Below are 20,623 nucleotides of genomic sequence, written 5' to 3' on the forward strand. Positions count from 1 at the left end.
TCCTGTAGAGATGCAAGGGAAAATGACCAGAGATTTCTGTACCGCACTGGTGTGCAGGCAGACGTTGCGGAATGACTGGCAGCACCCCTCAGTCAATTAAATTCCCCTTTTGTGTTTTGTCCTGTTTGAAGGGCTCGTTCATACTTTACAGTTTTTATGTGTTTCTTGCATTGGTCTGTATACTGCAATATTGCTTGAATGGAAATCTTGCATTAACTGATGGAATATGCACCATGTCATGATGGAAAAAGACAGCGCTCGATACTGTCCCTGTAGTGATGCAAGTGGTGCCAAGGAAGACATTCCGATTTTTTTTTTCCATGCGTTTACTGTGTCTAAAATGTATGGAGAGCAGGCTGAAGTGCATAGGTATGGCATCTGCCTTTTGCTCGTTCACACCTAACCGCTGTTAATCTGTTTTTCAGCCACTAATGCCTGAAAACTGTTAATTATAAGCTTGATTCCACCATTACATTCTACCATTTAATGTTGTGTTTAAAATTTTCATGTGTTTTACATTTTCCCAGCACATATATATTTGAAAGAGCTTTAAGTGTTCCAGTAAATTGTAAGGTAAAGATTTATGGTATCTTTTCATATTGATAAAAATGTTTTCTTTACTCCAGACTATGAATGCCTGTTCTATGTAGAAGTGTAGGGCTTGTGTTATTATTTGGATCAACTAAGCCTTGCTGCTATTAGTTTTAGATTTTTACCTTTGTTATTTTGTCCGCTTTGGATGTTTGTGGCTATTGTGATGTGAAATGGGGAATGTAAAGAGAGCGATCCAGGAGAACTTACGGTGAGTTGAGTCCTATCTCTAGAACTGCTGGTCTCCCAGATGATTGCTATGAATCTCTGGATCAGTGGTAGTGCTGAGTAGTAAGACACCCAATTACACAAAAGTGGATTTTAATGCATAGCGCAGAAGTGTTCAACACTTTCTCAAATTGCTCAATGCTAGAGATATAGCCTAACAAAATGTTTAACTGGAGAAGTATCACAAAGAATAATCATAAGATGTGGGGGAGCTGCCATTTGGAATACTCATTGGATGACATAGTAGTCATATTATTATGAACAATTGCAAGGTGGCATTACAACATTACTGTAATGATTTTTCTTCCCCTTCAGTAAAATACTTATAACTTGTCAAATTGTGTTGGACATATTCTAGTCACTGGGGGGGTATTCAATTGACCGCAAGTTTGTTTTTGTTTCTTTTGTTCAACCCCCCTCACCCCTGCAGCGTTAAAAAAACAAAACAAAAAAACACACGCTATAGTGATCGTTTTTAGTTGACGAAGCGTGAAAACTAAAAGGATTGGCATACATTAGATTGCATTAAACAACTATTCTATTTGATATCTACATTACAGTACTTTCTTTAGCATATTTTTTTATTTAGCTATTTTTTACTATAGAATCATCTATACCATGTCAAAACACATTAGTACATACATATTTGTACCAAAAACATACATAAATATATTTAGTGATTTTTATTTTTTTTTTCATTATTTTTTTCACAAGAAAATCAACTTCTACATGTTAGGCATTACTGATAAACATAGTTTCTTTTTTTTTCATTATTACATAATTTCAAATAGTTTTCTTAAGTCTTTTATTTTTATCACACCCCAAAAAGGTGCGAGATAAAACAGCATATTGGCCTGTTTAACGCGCCGCGTTAAAAAACAATTGAATAGCTTTTAAGGCGGCTGCCTCTCGCACACTCTATTCTTTCAATAGACCTTCTACTGGAGCGCGAGAGGACTGTTTCATGAAAAAAAACGGAGTGTTAAAAATGGAATTGAATCGCGAGTAAAGTTAACCCGTTCAAAAATGATAAAAAACAGCGTTTAAATGACTAAATATTGAATAAAATAACGCAATGTAAAAAAATATCTCGCGGTCAATTGAATTCCCCCACAGACTGTTCTCTACTGAATGGTTGCTCCTCATAGAAACTTAAGTAGCATAAAATGGCAAATATTTACAGTGTAAATATATTTTATTTTTATACAGATAATGTTTTGTTTTCAATGTAAAAATATAATTGCAAGGTTGATAGTTGAGCTGTAAATATGTTCCAATTTCTTCTAATTCCTGCAATAATGCCAAATGCATTATTTTACAACTAGAAGTTTTAGTGGGGCAAGGAGCCTATGATACAAATCAGGAGATTTTCTTGACAGCTGTGTTAGAATAGAATGTTTCTAAGGAGTACAATGGGCATGTTCCTGCCAGTACATGTAATGATGTCACTCTCATTAATGTGTGTGTATATGTGTGTGTATATATGTGTGTGTATATATGTATATGTGTGGGTGTATGTATGTGTATATATTTATATTTCTATCAACATTTATTTATATAGTGCCAGCAAATTCTCTAGCGCTTTACTGGGAGCGAACACAGTAATAAGACAGTACTTGGTAATACAGACAGAGAGGTAAGAGGGCCCTGCTCGTAAGCTTACTATATATATGTGTGTATATATCTCTATGGGGCAGATTCAATTACAATGTGGCCGTGCATTATTAACGTTACTACGGTAATTTCTCAGTGTATTTTTGCCCATTGAGCTGCAAGCAAAAATCAATGAAGAAATTACTGTAGTAACAGTAATAATGCAGAGAAATTACCTTCGTAAAGGTAATAAGGAGAAATTGCCGTAGTAACGGTAATAATGTACGGACCGTGTTTTTCTAAAGAACAACGTGACTAATTGTATCTACCCCTATATTTCCCAGAAGATGGGCAATTTCATGTAGACATGTAAACAAGTGAATTTGGAAGAAGCTATGCAGCAGTAACTAGATAGAGAGGTAGTTTGTGTTTGTTTATATCTTGTTTTACTATTGCATTCTTTTAATTGCTTTTACCTTTTTACAGACATAGGGGCGTATTCAATTGTTAGCGGTAACGCTAAAAAACGAGCGCTCAAAAAATATTACCGTTTATACGGTAATATTGCGCGCGAAAAGCGTTAATACGGTAGTTTACTCGCGAAATTTCAGCTCGCAGCTCAGGGAGCAGCGAGCTGAAATTCTGCGGGTAATTACCGTATTAACGCTAAGATTTTTTGAGCGCTCGTTTATCAGCGTTACCGCTAACAATTGAATACGCCCCTCAATGTCTGACTTAATTTTGATTTGCTCGATGCATATTAAATATTTGTGATTTCTATCCACCCAGCATTTTCAACCACCCCCGTGATCTTGCAAGCAGTGCAAGTTACTCAGGCCCTGGCTAGGGATGCTGCTAGGCAGGGAGCTGGAATCAACAGAACAGTTAGATCTTGGCCTACTGAATTCCTTATACATATGTTTTTTTACCCTCTGTCAGTGCTGATCTTATTAGTAAAGACATGCCTACAGAGTGAGAAGCAAAGAGTGATTGTTACATTTTTTTTAATTTTTTTTTTAAGAAGATCAACTACACTCTGTCCCTCGCAGACCCCAGCTCAGGACGACCAAAACCATGTCTTGAGCTGGAGGAATTTCTATGCAAACAGTGAGGGAAAAAGCAATCATTTAGGTGCAGTTTTTAGGTATATGGGGCTTAGGATTGCAAAAACGGGGTTTGACAGCTGAAGTACTACGTGTAGCTGAAGGGCCTTTTTTTTTTTTTTTTTTTTCTTTGAAGGGTATAAAAAAAGGCTTTTCACCTACAGACATATCTTTCCCTGTGTATACCCGAATAGCAGAAAGGTCTCCTGTGTTAGATCAGTGTCAGTGATAGAGGATAGAAGTACTTCTGATACAGGAGTTGAGTTCTCCTGGGGTGTGGTAGACAGGAGCACTAAATACTAAAATTCAAAGGGCTATTAATATGCTAGGTAGTTATTTTGAACCTCACTAAGAAACTTCGCTCCTACATGTGCCTCGGATTCAGATATTTTTTGTCACCCCACCTCTCTGTTATCTGAGATAGGGTATCGTTACCTAGGTGTATGATATAAACAGTGGAGAACGTCCTTTTTTTTTTTTCCTCCTGATTTTTGCAGAGTTAAACTACTCCTTCCTATACAGTGGCTGAGCAGGGTGGGTTTTATTTAACGTGTACACCCATGTTTTAATGATCTTCGTTTGCTGAATTAAATAGAGATGGTTTTAAAAGCTGTTGTTAATAAGCTAAGCAAGTTTTGATTTTTAAGCTTTTGTTTTTTTTATTTTTTTTTATTATTATTATACTCTTTGTTATGACCATTTTATGACTAAGTGTTATTCCCATTCATGGTATTCCGAACAGTCATGCTGTTTGGCCACATATACTCATTCATTCCTGGGAGCGTATCAAGTCTACATTGACTGGTATGATCAACTGCACGTTCATAGATAACATTAACCATACTTAGAAATGAGCTACATTTTCTTGAAAAAAAAATATGCACATTTATATTCGTGTTGCACGGTGGTGTATTTATTTTTTTGATTGTGCCATATCTGGATGATATATAAAATGTTATGGAGGTCCTACTGACTCATACTAGTGACACTAATGGCTGTTCTGAATATGTAAAACTATAAGCTTAATTTGTTCTTATTTTGTCCATACAGACTCTGTTTGGGTAAAGACTGTTATTTCCTCCTTGGGCTCCCTGGCAGTCCTCACAAATGGGTTAACTCCTTGCTCAACTGAACAGAGAGCAGAAATGAGACTCCGACTTCGCTCATGTCAGATTTTTTTTTTGTCTTTTGTTTTTTCGGTTACTTCAGCTTAAGAGATCAGAAATTAGTGTAGAGGGTAGTTGTTTTGGTATGGGATTTACCTTGTGATTCATGGGATAGATGTCTTTAAAGTCTCATGCTGCGCAATCAAGTGAATGCTAGCCAAGACGGAGATGGTTCCCCGGGCTGCTGTCTGCTAATACAGAATAGCAAATATGGGGGATTACTGCCCCTGTCAAGTAGGAAGCCGAGGACACGAACCAGCATGTCATTGAAGGAGCGCCTGTCAACCTGCACCTACTTCCAGATTGCCTGGCATATACACAGCAGCATGGCTCTGTTGAGCCATAGATTTAGTATACTACTGGAAAAACACTATTGCTACGAAGGAACCACTATTGCATGAAAACTGGACCCAGCACTTGTGCCAAAGAAGAGCATCTTCTCAAAGGAAGCCCCATAGTAATGGTACATTGTTTTCACTTTTACTTAGATACTACAATTGGTAATACTGTACACCTCTCAAGTACCCTATTGGAGCCTGCAGGAGGAAAGAAAACTAGAAAAATCCACAATACAGGGAATAAAGAGAACCAGATCACAAATATATTTAGAATCAATGATATACCAGGGACAATCAATCTATGAATAAGATGGATTATCTGAAAGTAATGAAGGAGAAATAATAGAAGATTTAACGTCCTTTAATATAGAGGCAGTAGATGGGCCACCCCCAAATCCCTACAGGATGCATTCTTTGAGGAAAATCTACTTAAAACTTCAGGAATTAACTGACAGGGGAATATAAACTAGCCCTTTGGTTAAGGCCTTGGGCGTCAAATCCACAATCTAAAAATCGTCTGCCTAAAAATTTTAACTAATGCTACATGGGAGGAAAATTCATATTTTGCGACAAGATATCAGAAAATACTGGCCTGGCAAACAATATACAAGATAGTTTGGTGGCAACATATCCAGACAAACTTTTCATTCCTCTAGTACTCGCAGCTTGGTATCAGTGGTTCTTCGATGTTGTGACGAGAGGTTACAGAACAGAATTTTGAGAGGTTCTCGAGGGGAAACCTCTTCATGAAATTCAAGAATCCCCACTGCATCTGGAGGCTTTGCACATCATTCTGGGAGTTGCTATAGAAAATAGTCATTTCACCAGTCCCCACCAACCAACAAGGCACCTCATTTTATCAAAGACACTTCCTGGTGGGAAAAACAGTCAGGAGGTATCAGGGCAGTCCTGGATTTAAAAAGAAGCAACAGACCTGTACAAACAAGACCCTTTCGTATGGAGGCTGTAAACTCAAGGCTATAGAGCAGAGGTGTCCAAACTCAGTCCTCAAGAGCTACCAACAGTTCATGTTTTCAGGATTTCTTTAATCACGTACAGGCGAGTTAATCTTTTTGGCTGGGTCAGTAGTTATCCCACCTGTTTCTACCAACCGCAAATCCTGAATACATGAACTGTTGGTAGCTCTTGAGGACTGGGTTTGGACATCTCTGCTATAGAGAAATGAGATTACTTAGCATCAATAGATATGCAGGATTCCTACCTACATATTCCTATAGCAGACCAGCATTATCTGTTTCTAAGATTTAATTCTAGGTTGCTACTTTCATTTCCTATGTCTATCTATCGGACTCTCCACGTCCCCAAGGACCTGGTAGTTTGGATTGCAGCACTGAGAAAAAAATGAGTTGCAGTTTGGCCATACATGGGCGACATCTTGGTAATAGGGAAATAAAGATGCATTGATCAGGTGGCAATCTCTTCCAGAGTGGAGAGCTCTACAGATTATGGTGTAAGTACCATTACTTGAATGTCTATCATGGCAAAAAAGTGCTTTGGACAAATCCTGAATTCCTACTTAAAGTAGTGTCAGCCTTTCACATCAACCAAGAGACTATTTCTCCACAACTATTAAGTCAAGAATTCCAGCACAGTCTTGACCTTGCGAGAGTAATCTCTCTTTATCTCTCTAGGACTAAGGAATGTAGGAAGACTTACAAGCAATTCATCCTTTCAACAGGAGCTCAAGAGAATATACCCTATATAAGTATACAATCGCAAGATGGATCCAGGAAGTTATCATTGTTATATAAGGGGAAAGGACTCGTGCATCTAAAGTAGTGGCTGCATACTTGGGAAGTAATTCTCATACTTCAGCAAGTAGCAGCTTTGTCCTCACTGCATACTTTTTGTGAAGATTATCTCTTTGATATGATCTCATCTGAGGATGGTTAATTCGGAAGAAAGATTCTTCTTACATTAGATCAATAAAATATTTTATTTGCATTCATGCCAACGTCAGTTTAACCTTTTTGAGGGCTGCCAGGGAGTCAGAAGATGAAATTATGTACAATTAATTTCTTTTCCTCTACTGGCTCCATGGAAATCCTAATATTTCCTGCCCATGTATGTTATATTCTTCAAGAAGAGCTTGGGAAATTGCCCAGACACACGAGAGAAAGAGTCACATTATATATCTGGTGAGATGTTTACTTTTCCTGTCTCTGTTCAATTCCGTTAATGAAATTGTGATGGCTACCATGGCGTCCTTCAGGGAGATGCAATTAATGGTACATAATTTTGCAAATTTTAGGGATTGATATACTTATTTATTGCTTATAGGCACTGTTTTCAGTTTAAATAGAATCCACAAGAAAATATCTGTACTGCAAGTCCAACTAAGATGTGGCCCCCAGAATGTCTGTTCCACATATTTTGGTTTACAAAAAAAAAATAATTGAGGATTATGTCCAGCACATGGACCGCAGTTTGTCAAGCCTGTTATACATTATGCCTGTTATACATTATCCTAGCAAAACAGAATACGTATTATGGACTAATTATTTATTTTTTTATTTAATTTGTCTTGCGTTGTATCTTATACACAGGCTGTTTTATGTATGTCAAGCTTAACTTCAGTGCTCAAATCTCCTTTTTTTTATCATTTGTTAGCCGTTGCTTCTCTTTACTGATATGATGGTCTCAGAAATGATTAGTTAAGCTATGCATGATATCAAATTAATGGTGGCATATTATTGGCCAAGATTAAACAATAATAATTCTCAGACTGTAATACTCATTAGCTCTAGAATAAGAATTTAAATTTGCAAGATGAGCGAAGTTATAATGCTAGATTTTATAGCTTGTAGCAAGTGGTTAGATTAGTTCACACAATGTGAAAAGCAGGAAGGTACCTTCATCATGGAATGGGATGTCGCTCATAAACTGTAACGTGGAGACTTTACAAACAATGGAAATGTTTAATACAGAATCTAAAGAATAATAACTCTGATGTGCCCAAATTCTATCTGCTTGAATTATGAAGGTCTTGTTAAGGTGTTGGGTATTACTGCTTTGTATAGTAATGTTGTGATTTGTAGATGAGAGAGCGTTATGAGACATAATCTTCTTTTATCTATTTTTCTTTACATGCTTATCATGGTACTTGGGTGCATTGTATTGAATTTGAATAACGACACTGGCTTTCCAACTATATAAAATAAAGCCTATGATGGAGCCAGCTGAATATTTTTAATTTTTTTTGTAAATGTTATTGATATTGTTACGGAAAGAGAGAGGATGGGGAAGGGAGTTACAGGGAAAAAAAAGGCAGAGCACGCAGGTCAGTAATACAATCATATACCAGCTGATTATTTTAAGGAGCATGCAAATATGTGCATCCATCAAAATGACTCCACAAAACTAGGTGCCAGCAGTAATTTTTGTTGGCACATTGACTAGCTGGATGCTGGGATTTATCCAGCACATATACTGTGGTCTGTTATCAAGCTTGGGAGAGAGTTTAACTGCATTTGAAATAAGACCATGGGGTAAATGTATGAAGCTCCGGGTTCTTCAACACCCGCGAGTTCGACGCCGAACTCGCGGGTGTTGAAGAACCCGGAGCTTCATACATTTACCCCCAGAACTGGAGATGACTCTGTCAAATGTGGTTGGGGTTACAGTGATTGGGCGTAAGCTTTGGAGAATGTGAGCATGTGCTAGGTGACGTTTCTTTATATGTCTTTCGTGAGCTTATCTTGCACAGTGGTCAAACTGGAAATTTAGAAGTGGCGGTATGAAAATTGTAATGGGAATGTAAGTGAATGGAATTGGATAGTTGTACAATGAAGGCAGTAGGAGGACAATCGGTATGGCATACCAACGCGTACATCCACACTTTGAGCACTGATCTTGCAGGCACATGCCTTCTAGCTTTTCATGTTGGTTTCAGACCACTCTTCCCTGAAAGCTTTTGTAGACTATTTTTTTTTTTCTTTGTCTTCTTGCCAGCTGTCTTTTTTTTTTTTTTTTTGTTTTTTTTAAGTGGACATCAACGCACAACTATTTAAACATATATCTGAACAGACAGCACGTAACTCATATTTCATTTGCCTTTAAGAGCTGTGTGCAGGTAAGCTTCAACCCAGAGGAAAAACATAACATTTGATCATGTTAGGACTGGTCAGAAGGGGAAGACTTTGGTGTGAACTGGTCAGCTTAACATAGTTCTCATATTGCTATATAGCGTTCCCTGTTTTTAATACAGAAATGTAGTTCTAACCGCATTAATTGTGTATTTGGTGAGTGCAGAGCATCAGTGTGTGTGTTTTATCACCCTGTTATTTAGAAAGGCTTATGACAGATGTGTTGATATGCTGAAACTTGCATTCCTAGCACAGGGAGTAGATCAAGGGAATGTTGCAGATCAGTTGGTTGTAAATGTATGGGTGAGTGTTAAGAATGATGAACACAGGAAATGTACATGGGACCAGTATGAAAAAGCATCTTATTAAAATATTATTTATTTGCTCACAATCTACTATACTGAACACACGTCTCCATTTTTTGAAAGCTCTGCAGCCTATTCCTGTCAAATGCAGGGATCAGTTTAAAGACTTAAGGATGTGCAACCAGTTTAATACCTCTTGAGATGTAACCGTATAAAAGTACAAGTTCTTTTTTTGTATTGTAAATCCATCACTGTTTATTTGAGACTCACCTTTTGATTTATTTTATTGTGAAAATAGATTTTCACTGAGTGAAACCCACAAATGGATCATATCCTAAAAAGATTTAAATATTGACCTATAGAAAATCATTATTATATAATAAGCAGAAAATACGAAGAGCCAAGTTTCAAATAAAACATATACTAAAATTAATTTTATTTCAAAGGTATTTATTTTTTTCTTTTTGCTGCATTTATCATATTTGTAATGTTACTGGTATTGGCTACAAGAGACATAGTTGTATATAACATGCACCATATTTACTTAATGTAGAGCAATCAATTTGGAAGATGGATATGTACTTACTAATATTTTCCAAACGCCCTATGAGGTTGATATAGTCCCATTGTACAAGAATGGATGTTGTAAAGAAAAGGTGATATTTCCAATAGCAACCAGCCAGTGTACATGTGATAGTACATGGAATGTACATTATCCCTCCCAAAAACGTCCTGTAATTATTGTATATAATCTCAGCTTGTGATTGTTTGAGTCCCTTCAACTACCCCACAAATCATATATTATATCTGTAACATGCAAATAAGAATGCTATTACAAAGTAATAAATGCAATACTACACTATGATCTGAACTATAATATACATGCGTAGCTTTAATTTATCACTCAAACCTCCACGTGAAAAGATTCAAACATGCCCTCAAAACCCACCTTTTCATTAAACCCTACCAATCGACCTCCTAACCCCTTTTTACCTCCCCTTTTCTTGTCACCCTCTCGTTTCTACCCCCAACAACTCCCCCTTATGAGCAGAGCTCTTCCTGCCCCTTTCCATTGTGTCGTTATATTCCATGTTTACAATAATTGTTTTGTTTGTTTTTTTTCTTCTGTTTTTCTTGCAAGTTAAAAACATTACTCTCTCCTTCAGTAGTGCATTGAGAGAGGTTCTGTGTCATCTGATATTTGCTTTTACTTGTGTGGCACACACATCTGTGATTGACACAACTGTTTTAACTTGGTATAATAAAATTGCAATACCAAATCATTAGCAATTGTTTGCAAACTATTGCATGTTCAAATGGAAGAGGATGTTCTGCTTTAAAAGTAAAGCCACTGACAGAAGTATATCAAAGCTGGGAACTAAATATAACTTTATAATATTTTTATTTGCCCTTTGTGGCATCAGTGTTGCAAGACACCTTATGAAGGCCTTCAGCTCTAGAACAACATCTGCAGCACTCCAGAAAATGAAGTTTTGCAGTGCAATTGGCCAATTCTTCTGTAGATATGGACCAGGCTATTGGTGGAGAAACTCTCTGCCGTAGGGTTCAAGTCTGCACTTTAGTTTATAAACGCTATAGGAGATAACTAGTAGCTTACATGTTTGATTAAATGCTACAAACTGTTCAATTGTTTGGTCAAATGGAAATGATATAAATTAAGTCTTAGTGGGAGACATACTGGTAGCTGAGCAGTATGGGTTTAAGTTAACCTCTCCTACTACATAACAAGTTGAATATAGGTGGTCCCTTCTTGACTTTTAAACAATGACAAGATTGTTAATTTGGTTTGAAACTATGAACTTGATGCCTGGCCAAGAAACTACTTGCCAAACTAATAACTTTTTCTAAAATCTCCCAAGGTAATGGTTTGGATGTCAACTGTTCAAATGTTGGCCTTTGAGGTCCTCTTTTAAACCTAAAAATAGGGATCGCAGGTTTCTAATATTCTACATAAACATCTGTGCATTCATTTGCTGTTTCATATTTTATCCTATGATATAAAATGTCAAAGTGACTTTTGACAAGATGAAAGTGCTTACTAGGTGTTGTCATTGTTTATCTCGGATTCGAATTCTCTAGGTTAAATAGTGTTGGCTATTGTGGACTATTATCTTTCATCTAAAGCTGGGTACATACCTATGCAATCTTACTTCAGATGAGATTTCTGTAACTATTTTACAAAATAATGAGTCCCGATGAGCATCCTGATTCATGCGTTCACACCGACACAATAGACTGTCAGATCTGAGATCTGCATATCTCGTAACAATATGCTGTAAAGATTCTGACTCTACACACTCTACAGATATCTGCCTACACTGCTGGCCCTGAGTGTGTAGACACTTCCACGTTTGCCCAACATCGTTTTTTCGTTGATCATGATTTTTATGAAGTTTATAAAACCAAATCAAATGATGCAATTTGCTTTGGTACGATCAAACTTGATCGTAAGAGCGTACGCACTCTACAGTTATCGGACCAAAAGGTTGTTGTGTGATCTACACGATAATTGCATAGATTTGTAGCCAGCTTTGTCTCTACATTCTGTTGGTTTTTTACCTCTATTTGATTATTGATGTTCCTTTTCTCATTTTAATGTTCTACAAACTACTTGGAATACATGTAGGAGCTCGAGCTTTGTATGGACTGTGACCCAGCATCTTTTTCTATCTTTGTACAGTTGTCTCTGAAGTTGAGGAAGTGTTGGCAGGCTGGCTAAATTTCTTCTCTGCTATAACCTGTCATTTACCAATTAAACTACATTATATTATACATTGTTGTGAAAATACTTTATTTTTTCAATGCATGTATTAAAAATGTTTTCCTTTTTACTTTTTTAGCTTGTTGCGGCCATCACTAATCAACTCATGGTCTGTTTGTGAGAGACGATACGTTTATATGCGGATATGAAGAGTGAGGTTCCTTCAGATGCACCAAAGAGACCGGAAAATCTAAAAGGGGTATTGCTGAACCCTGAACCTATTGGGACAGCGAAGACCTTCCCGGCAGATGTGGACATGATTGCCAGTAAGGTAGGCAACGAGTTCTCTCACTTGTGCAGTGACTCGAATAAACAGCAGAGGAATTTAAACAACAGTGACACCGATCAAGAGAAGGGCCTTGTTGTGCGAAAAAAGAGGAAAACCCAGCAGGCTGGTCCTTCCTTTTCGCAGGGCTGTGAGGTTAAGGAAAATCAGAGACTCTTAGAATTAAGACTTGACCCTCAGAGTGACGATGACAATGATTCTTCTTTCAGTGACTGCTTGTCTTCGCCTTCGTCCAGTTCACATTTTGGTGACTCTGATACTATGACTTCTGATGAGGACAAGGACAGCCCTAGACATTTCTCGTCTGCAGGTGTAAATACTACAGATAGAACTCCCAGTTCAAGGGCTCAGAAATGGCCCCGTTCTCAGCCAGAGTCTGTGCCTAGTATGCTAATGAAACGGCCTTGTTATCAGGTGAGCACCTTACGGAGGCCGGTGCATCGAAAGACTTTTGTGAAGAAGGGTTCAACTCAAAGGACACAGAAACAAAAAGAGCGGATATTAATGCAGAGGAAGAAGAGAGAAGTGCTGGCCAGGCAGAAATATGCTTTGCTTCCTAGTTCCAGTAGTTCGAGTGAGAATGACCTCAGCAGTGAGCCTTCCTCCAGTTCTTCCACTGAAGGAGAAGAGGACATATTTGTATCTCCTGGGGAAAACCACCAAAATGGTACAACTCTTCCCTCAGGTAAAGCATGCTGTTGTTATTATAATCTTTGTAAAAATACATGCACAAAATGCATGTTTTTCGCAATGCAAAATGGTGATTTTTTAACCATAACCCTAACTAGGAGAACCATGGGAGTCATCTTCATTTTTCAAAGTATGACTGGAGAATTTTGGGTATTAGCAGTGCTATTGGGGTTGCCCGACGTTAATCAGACAGAGCTGCAAATTTGTTTGATCATCTTCTCTTAGACACATTTTAATTAGCACTGAATGTATCAAATGCCACAGTTACACACATAGAATTGTCTTTTTATTGGGAGTGCTTTGCCTTGATCATTCATTGAGGGAAGCTTTAAATATAAATTTGAGTCTTACACTGGTGTTGCTACTGTGTTTTTAATTTTAAATAGGGGTGGTGCTAGACTGAAATGTGTACAGTTTGATTTCAATTGGAAAGAAGTTCAAAAGATTTCAGTTTCAAGTCAAAGGTGAATGACTGCCTTGCCATACAATGTGTTCTCTAGTAAGCAATACAGTTTGCAGTTGTTACATGTCATTTTGGGATCTATTTCTGTTCCTGTGCAAAATAAGTGTATAGAAATATTGCGTATTGCAGAAGTGAAGGAATTTCATTTTGATTTTTTTTTCCCCTTCAGTTAAAGAGCCTTGATTATTGAGCCCTGTTACCAGAGGGTTGTTGGCAATGTATCTGGGTACAGCTGGTGCTGGCTTTAAATAAATCCCCCTGCCTGACAATAAGTAGTTTGTTGCCATGGGTGGCAGTAGATATAGCAGATGGTTTGAGTACAGTGATAGAAAATTACTCTAAATCCGCAGAAAACAGCCTCCAGTAATCGCCTATCTCTAGTATTGCTGTTTATCATGCATTCCTCTGTGCTTGAGACTGTTTAAAAACAGTGTTTGAGTTTTTAAAATGCTAGAAAACAAGCTTATGGGAGAGGAGGTCCCTATTCATTAGGGCTTGTAATGTGCTGTAGATAACTAGTCTAAACAAATGCTGCAACTTATTGCAACCTAGTCTGCATTCCAGCTGTACCACCTTATTAAAAAACAGCAAAACATTGTACCATCCATTATGAGAAGTTTGGATGCATTTAAAATTTTTGATGTTTAACCGGCCGAATGGGCCGTTCTGCACTGCAAGTAGTTCTGCTGCTAACAACCGTTGTGAGTCGCGCCATGTAGCTGGCATCTACTGTCAGAAATTAGAGCTAGTCAGCCCTAGCAGGCCTCATGGAGAAACTCAGCTGATGTCACCATGTGACCCGCTGGTGCTGACTTGCTTTGCTTATGTGCCAGCAGTGGCTCTAAGTGGGTAGTGGTTACATATAGGAACCCCTGTACAGTACTAGAGCTCTGGTCACCAGGCTATGTTTGCTTGGAGCACCCAGAGGGAGCTGCATAAACATGGGCAGATCATGCAAATTTCACATCCATAGTGCCCTTGGTCAGAGTCAAACTTATTAATGGAATCCTTCTTTTAAATGGAACCCCCAGTTCATAAATGGGATTTATTTTCAATTTGTTAATAAAGTATTCAGCGCAATATGCTGGAATAAGCCAGTCTGCCTAAACAGTTTCCTGCAGATTTGCTTTTATTATAGTAGAGCTGTCCCCTAACCACAAGTGCACAATAAACTATTATCAGAGTAGACTACATTTATACATATGCTAAATTTACTGTGTATTGTATCTGTATAGTTTCTTCTAAATTTTATTTTTGGCCATCATCTGGGCACTTAAGTATTGGGGGCCAATTCAGTTAGCAGTCAGGTTCTGTAGTAACCTCATGACTATGTTTATGCTGCTATTAGCCCCAATTACAGTAATGGAACATTCTTTCCTTTTTTTCTTTTTTCTCGCATCTCTATGATGTGTGAGCAAAAAAATGAGTGGAGGTCATTACCAAAGAATCAAGCCCATACCACTAGTGCAGCACGTGGTCACTAATTGTGTGATCCTCCTTCATACTGGGAAGAGCGTGCTTAGTGTGCTTCTATGAGGCTTTTTATAATGCCCTGTTGCAGTCTTGCCAGCTTTCAAAAATTCGGTTGAGAATGATCACATAGGGTTAGATTCACGGGTTCTTTGGAACACACACATTCCCACATTAATCACTTGGTTAAATAATGCTGAAGGCCTTATGGCAAGAAGTGTTAAAGTGTTAAAGGGTTGGAGGCGAAGTGGGCATTTTTATATATTTTCTCGAATGTGTTAATATCTGTACATTGCAACTTTAGTCAAATGTTCTTAATAAGTAATAGACTAATCCTAATTTTGCCCTGTTGAATTGTCCTGGCAGTATCCCACTTTGTGTCTCATTTAGGAAGTTCTCTGAGTAGATGATATGGACATTTTTTGGTATTTGTCTCACCATCCGAAATCTATTTCTTTCTTCCCTGTTAGAAAACAACATTTGTACTTGAAGTAGTTGCAGGTATCCTCTTTTGTTTAGTGTACGGAGGTGCTCATATTCTCTCCCAATGCTTCTATAGAAAATTACTTGTAGGTAAAACCTAATTATAAATAGGTATTTATTCCCTTTTTGCAACTTATTTAAAATTGTTGAGAGTTCTTAGTGCTCCTGTTGAAGTCTTAGGTGGCTGTAAACAAACAGATGCATGTGACGCTATTGTGGACAGTCGTTACCCCTGCATCTATAATCCTGTTACGTCAAGTACATGTTTTCATTTTATGATTTGTACTCTCCCTGGGGGCATTCATGAAAACCAGTGAAAGGGAAAATGGGGTCTATGGAAACAAATCAGATGTTTACTTCTATTGTAAAGTAACACTAGAGAAAATAGTTGGGAAAACAGTTGTTATGGGCAACATACCTCTCTGTACACCTTTTTACCAGTGTCCATAAGTCTTTGTAAATGTACCACTGTACCTAACCAGGGCCGGATTAACCCGAGGTCTAACTGGGCTATAGCCCAGGGGCCTCAGGCATCAAGGGGGCCCTTCAAAGTTTTCAGCAGCATTATTGATCGGTCCGGGGGCGGGGGCGCCCCCAGACCGATCAATGCTGCTGAGCACAGTCAGTTCAGTCCTCCGTCCCCGGCGCTCAGTAATCTGTTTACTGAGGAGATCTCGCGAGTGAACTCTCGCGAGATCTCCTCAGTAAGGAGCTTACAGCATTCTTGTCTGTCTGGTGCCTGAGTTTTACTGTCTTGCAATGCCCTAGTGGAAAGAAATGGTGTGTACAGATTGGTGTATTCACACACAGGAGTATGGCCTGTGATATTTTACAGGAGGTATCGCTTCAATTTCCTCCCCAAACCCTAAAAAATACATGTTCATACTTGAAGCAGTTTGTTTTTGGTAACTACTGTTACTTTGAAAATATTTCAGTTTGTTTTTGAGTGTGTTTTACAGTACTTTGTTGGATGTCAAAAGTATTGCAAGGCATAATCAAAATCACATGTATCCTGCACTAGTTTACAGACCATTGGGTTTCCTTTGCAGGTAGCATTGATGAGGACGTTGTAGTCATTGAGGCTTCATCCACACCACAAGTCCCTGCCAACAACGAAGAAATCAACGTTACCTCAACTGACAGCGAAGTAGAAATAGTGACTGTCGGAGAAACATACAGGTTTGAGCTTTTGATTCCAGATGCCAATTATTGATTCAGTGAAAAAGTAGCGTCAGTCATTTGATTGTATATAAGTTGATAGTGTTTCATTGGTTTATGTGGGGAAAACAGTAGTGTATCACATAAAGGCTGTCTGTGTGGCAGGAGTATTATAAATGTTTACAAGTGACTTAAAGGGTTGTTAAAACTTAGAGACCAGTAAATTCAATATGAATGCATCTTGTCAAATTCCCAAATGTAGATGTAAATGTTCCCAAGATTTGATGTTGAAATATGCTGTTTACATACTATTTGGTTACCAGCCTCTTTAGACCAAGAGAGGTTGGCGGCGATGTTCTTCAGTAGGTTTTTGTTGGCCACCCAGCCGAACCTACCTCTCTGCCCAAGCACCAAGCGAAAGTGTCACTCCCCAAAATATGCCACACATGCGAGTGATCAAATTGGAGAAGATACAGCACTTAGAATGAGCAACTAGATAACTTCTGGCTTATTCAGAGGCCTGACATTGCAGTCAGCAGGTTACCGTACAACGGCCAAGAGCGGTGATCTTCTGACTGTACTTTTTCCAACATGTCCAATAATGATCTGATGACTTTTTTTTTGCTGGCTAATTATTGTACAGTACACCCATTTTGGAAGCACACATATTGCAGTGTGTGAGGCCAGTTTTAGCATGGCAATACATGGTGAGATGTGGTTGTTGCTCTGCATGTGAACCAGAAACTATTATTCTACCTGATTAATATCCTTTTAGAAAAAGTTGGATTTTCATTGGCTTCCCTAGAAAATAGTGTTAACCAGTGATTGTGTATCATGTGTATGTAATAATCGGCCCATTCTGATCTGTTCATCCTGCTCCTTCATAGAGCAACCAAATCTGCAGTCTGGCAATATTAACCACAAAATTGGCCATTCAGCAATCGGTTCAAACAGATTGTGTTGTAATCTAGTCACACACTTTTCAAAGTCTGCTGTGCATAAGTCAATAATATTTACAGCCATCGTTTTACAGAACTTTCTTAAACTAGCTCCTTACTTCTGAAACTTTAGCTTGTAGTTCACAATAGATTTTCTGTCTGTTATAGGAACCAATTAATAGGCAATGCACACATGAGCACTGATTTGTGAATGGTCAAATAGCATTAGCAAAACTGTTTTTCAAGTCCATACATCCCCATAAGTCTCCAAAGGAAAATTAATGTTCACTATGTTGTATGTACTCGGCTTGAGAATACCTTGATGTGTGAAATGACGGCTGGATTGCTGAAGTATAGATGCTGAGCATTCAATCTGTTTGCAATGTGAAATGGAAGAGGCCCAAATAATTTGGAACTCACTATGGATAAACACGCAGTTGGAGCATTTTCCACTGGCTCCTGCAATTTGCTTGGTCTGCAGTTTTTTCCGCACACACAAAGCAAATTAGACTAAAGCGTTTAACCCATTTGCTGACGAGCATTGTGAAGTCAGGTTCTACAGCAGGAGCAGAGTAAATTGGCTACATAGGGCTTATTGACATCTTGATTAGCATGGTTGTAAATTGTTTCTCATTTAAAAAGTATAACGTACACTAAATTTTTCACATAGTGCAGACAGTGTCAAGGAGTAGCAGGGAAAGCCGAAAATATATAACTGCAAATGTGATATGTTCTTTTGGTCAATTGCGTCTCTCCACCCACAATGTCTCGCAATCACATATTTTCTGATGGGAAATATTGTTTAGGTACACTTTATTTAAAAAAATAATAATAATAATAATTGGATAAAAAAAACCAATAAAAATGATGTTGGCCTTCCAGTTCTTCCTACTAAATGACTGACTCCCATGTGTGAATGTGATTGGTATACTCTGTCTATATATTTTAAACATTGTAGGTCTTATGTTTAAAAAAAAAATAAAAAATATATAGACAAATTAATTTCAGAATACTCAAATGATTTAAGCCAAAGGGATTGAAGGTATTTTGCATTGACAAAGCTTAGGTGTAAATCTAGGGAATGAAAGATGATTTAAGACTTGTACAGCAACAAAGCGGCATCATTCAGGATACCAAGAGATTATAGTGGTCGAGGAAAATTGACTTCCTGCTTTGATTAGGACATTGTCAATAGTGTGTTGGACAAATTAAAGAAACTCTAAAAAGTTATGAAGAATTAGTGTATTTACAATTCCATAAATGTTTTGGTATCTGACCATTCCAGGAAAGTTTGTGATTGAACTAAAAGGGCTATTTGGCAATTTACTATTTCTACGGTTTTCCATGCATTATGATGAGGGCACGTTGCATGCATTGTATTCTGCCTAGATCATTGATACTTGTAGTCCTTGCTCTTCAGTGTTCATGTAGCACTGTGTTAACCCTCTCATTGCCAGAGGTATGTTGTATTTTTACACCTCAGTTTCCAAATATCTGTACACATTATTAAAAATATGTATTACATATTTCTGATTTTCTGTAGAATGGCAAAGGAATCTGAGTCTAGTATATTTGTCCCATTTCATTCAATTAGTGTTATGTTAGAGGCAATTTAATCCCCACATTCTGTTGCTTGTTTTGTTTACCAAATATATGAACCTTATAAGAGGTATTTTGCTTATTATATGAGCTATAGTTAAACTACATTTTGTTGTGGCTTTAGGTAGGTTTTTGTTTCCATTGATTTGGGAGCCCTTTTTATTTCCCTTTCCGTATCACCATCACAAGGGGGGGCTGTCAGCTGTGCTCTCTGATGGAAGCTGGGAGTGATCAGATGACCAAAAAGCAGTTAGTGTGGTTAAATGGAGTTCACCCCCTGTTCCGTAACATTAAGTTTTCAGTTGTTAAAGAGGTCCTGACGATGGGAAAAGAAATGAGCTGTCATGCTTATGTGTTTACTGAACCCGGAAATGAAAGTGATCAGATGAGCGATAGCAGCTGCGCTCGCTTTGTGAGTGATCAGTTGGCTGCAGGAGGGGGGAGGTCAATACGTAATTTTCATCCTTCTACTTGGAAATGGTAGTTTGTCTATGCAGGGAAACTACAACATGCTGAGAACACTGCATGCAGCCTTCCTGGAGCTTTGTTTCTAGCTATGTAAATTATCCATTATGGAGACTAAAAGAATTAATGATTCTCAGAGCGCTCTTCAAACTGCATATGTGTAGTCAGCACACTGACTGCACTGTACAGCTAATACTTTGGGAAGAAAGAAGTGAACAAGCTAAGAAAAGACAATCTGTGGGGCTCAAGATTGAGAAGGGCGAAACCATCCGGTGGCAGAGAAGCCTTCAAACTACCAGTGATGGTAGTAACTATTTAAAGCAAAACATTCAGCGGGAATATTGCTTAGAGCAGAGTTTCTCAACCTGTGATACATGTAAACCCCAAACAGTTACAAGGAGTATTCAACCACTTACATATGGCTCGGATTGATTTGTTTTATTTATTACTTATAAATAATAGTATTTGGTCTATACCTTTAAATACCAAATTGGTTACTGTCAAACATTTATCCACATTTAAGGACACTTGCAATTAATGTATCTAATTTGCAGGAGATACACTGATACATAGTAGAGGCTACTTTGTAAACATTTACCATTAGAAGTGGGGGATACATGATGCAAACAAGTTGAAAAACCATAGCCAAGAGAATAAAGTGCACTAAACATAAAAACTTCACTGTAAACCTCCATATAAAAAATATCTACTGCACATGTGATAAATGAGAATGTTAGACTGCTTTTATCTGTCCACATGTGAAGTACTGTGTGTATGTTAAGACTAATGAAAATCATCTTAGAAAACTCATCCTTTGTTCCATATAACTCATCCTAAGTAGTAGACAAAGGCTGTGGCA

At 37.9% G+C, this 20,623-nt stretch overlaps 1 protein-coding gene across 4 annotated transcripts in view; it reads left to right on the forward strand.

Annotated features, from left to right (window-relative positions):
• RNF111 (ring finger protein 111) overlaps positions 1–20,623 on the forward strand; it is a 51,961-nt gene that overhangs the window by 2,545 nt on the left and 28,793 nt on the right. For all 4 annotated transcript variants that reach the window (XM_075208074.1, XM_075208075.1, XM_075208076.1 and 1 more), the window contains exons 2-3: positions 12,292–13,183; positions 16,654–16,783. In XM_075208074.1, the coding sequence (XP_075064175.1) occupies positions 12,358–13,183; positions 16,654–16,783 (956 nt within the window). In that variant the 5' untranslated portion in view covers positions 12,292–12,357. The remainder of the gene's footprint in view (positions 1–12,291; positions 13,184–16,653; positions 16,784–20,623) is intronic.

The sequence above is a fragment of the Mixophyes fleayi genome, chromosome 4 (genome assembly GCF_038048845.1).
Source record: "Mixophyes fleayi isolate aMixFle1 chromosome 4, aMixFle1.hap1, whole genome shotgun sequence".
NCBI classification, from domain to species: Eukaryota; Metazoa; Chordata; class Amphibia; order Anura; family Limnodynastidae; genus Mixophyes; species Mixophyes fleayi.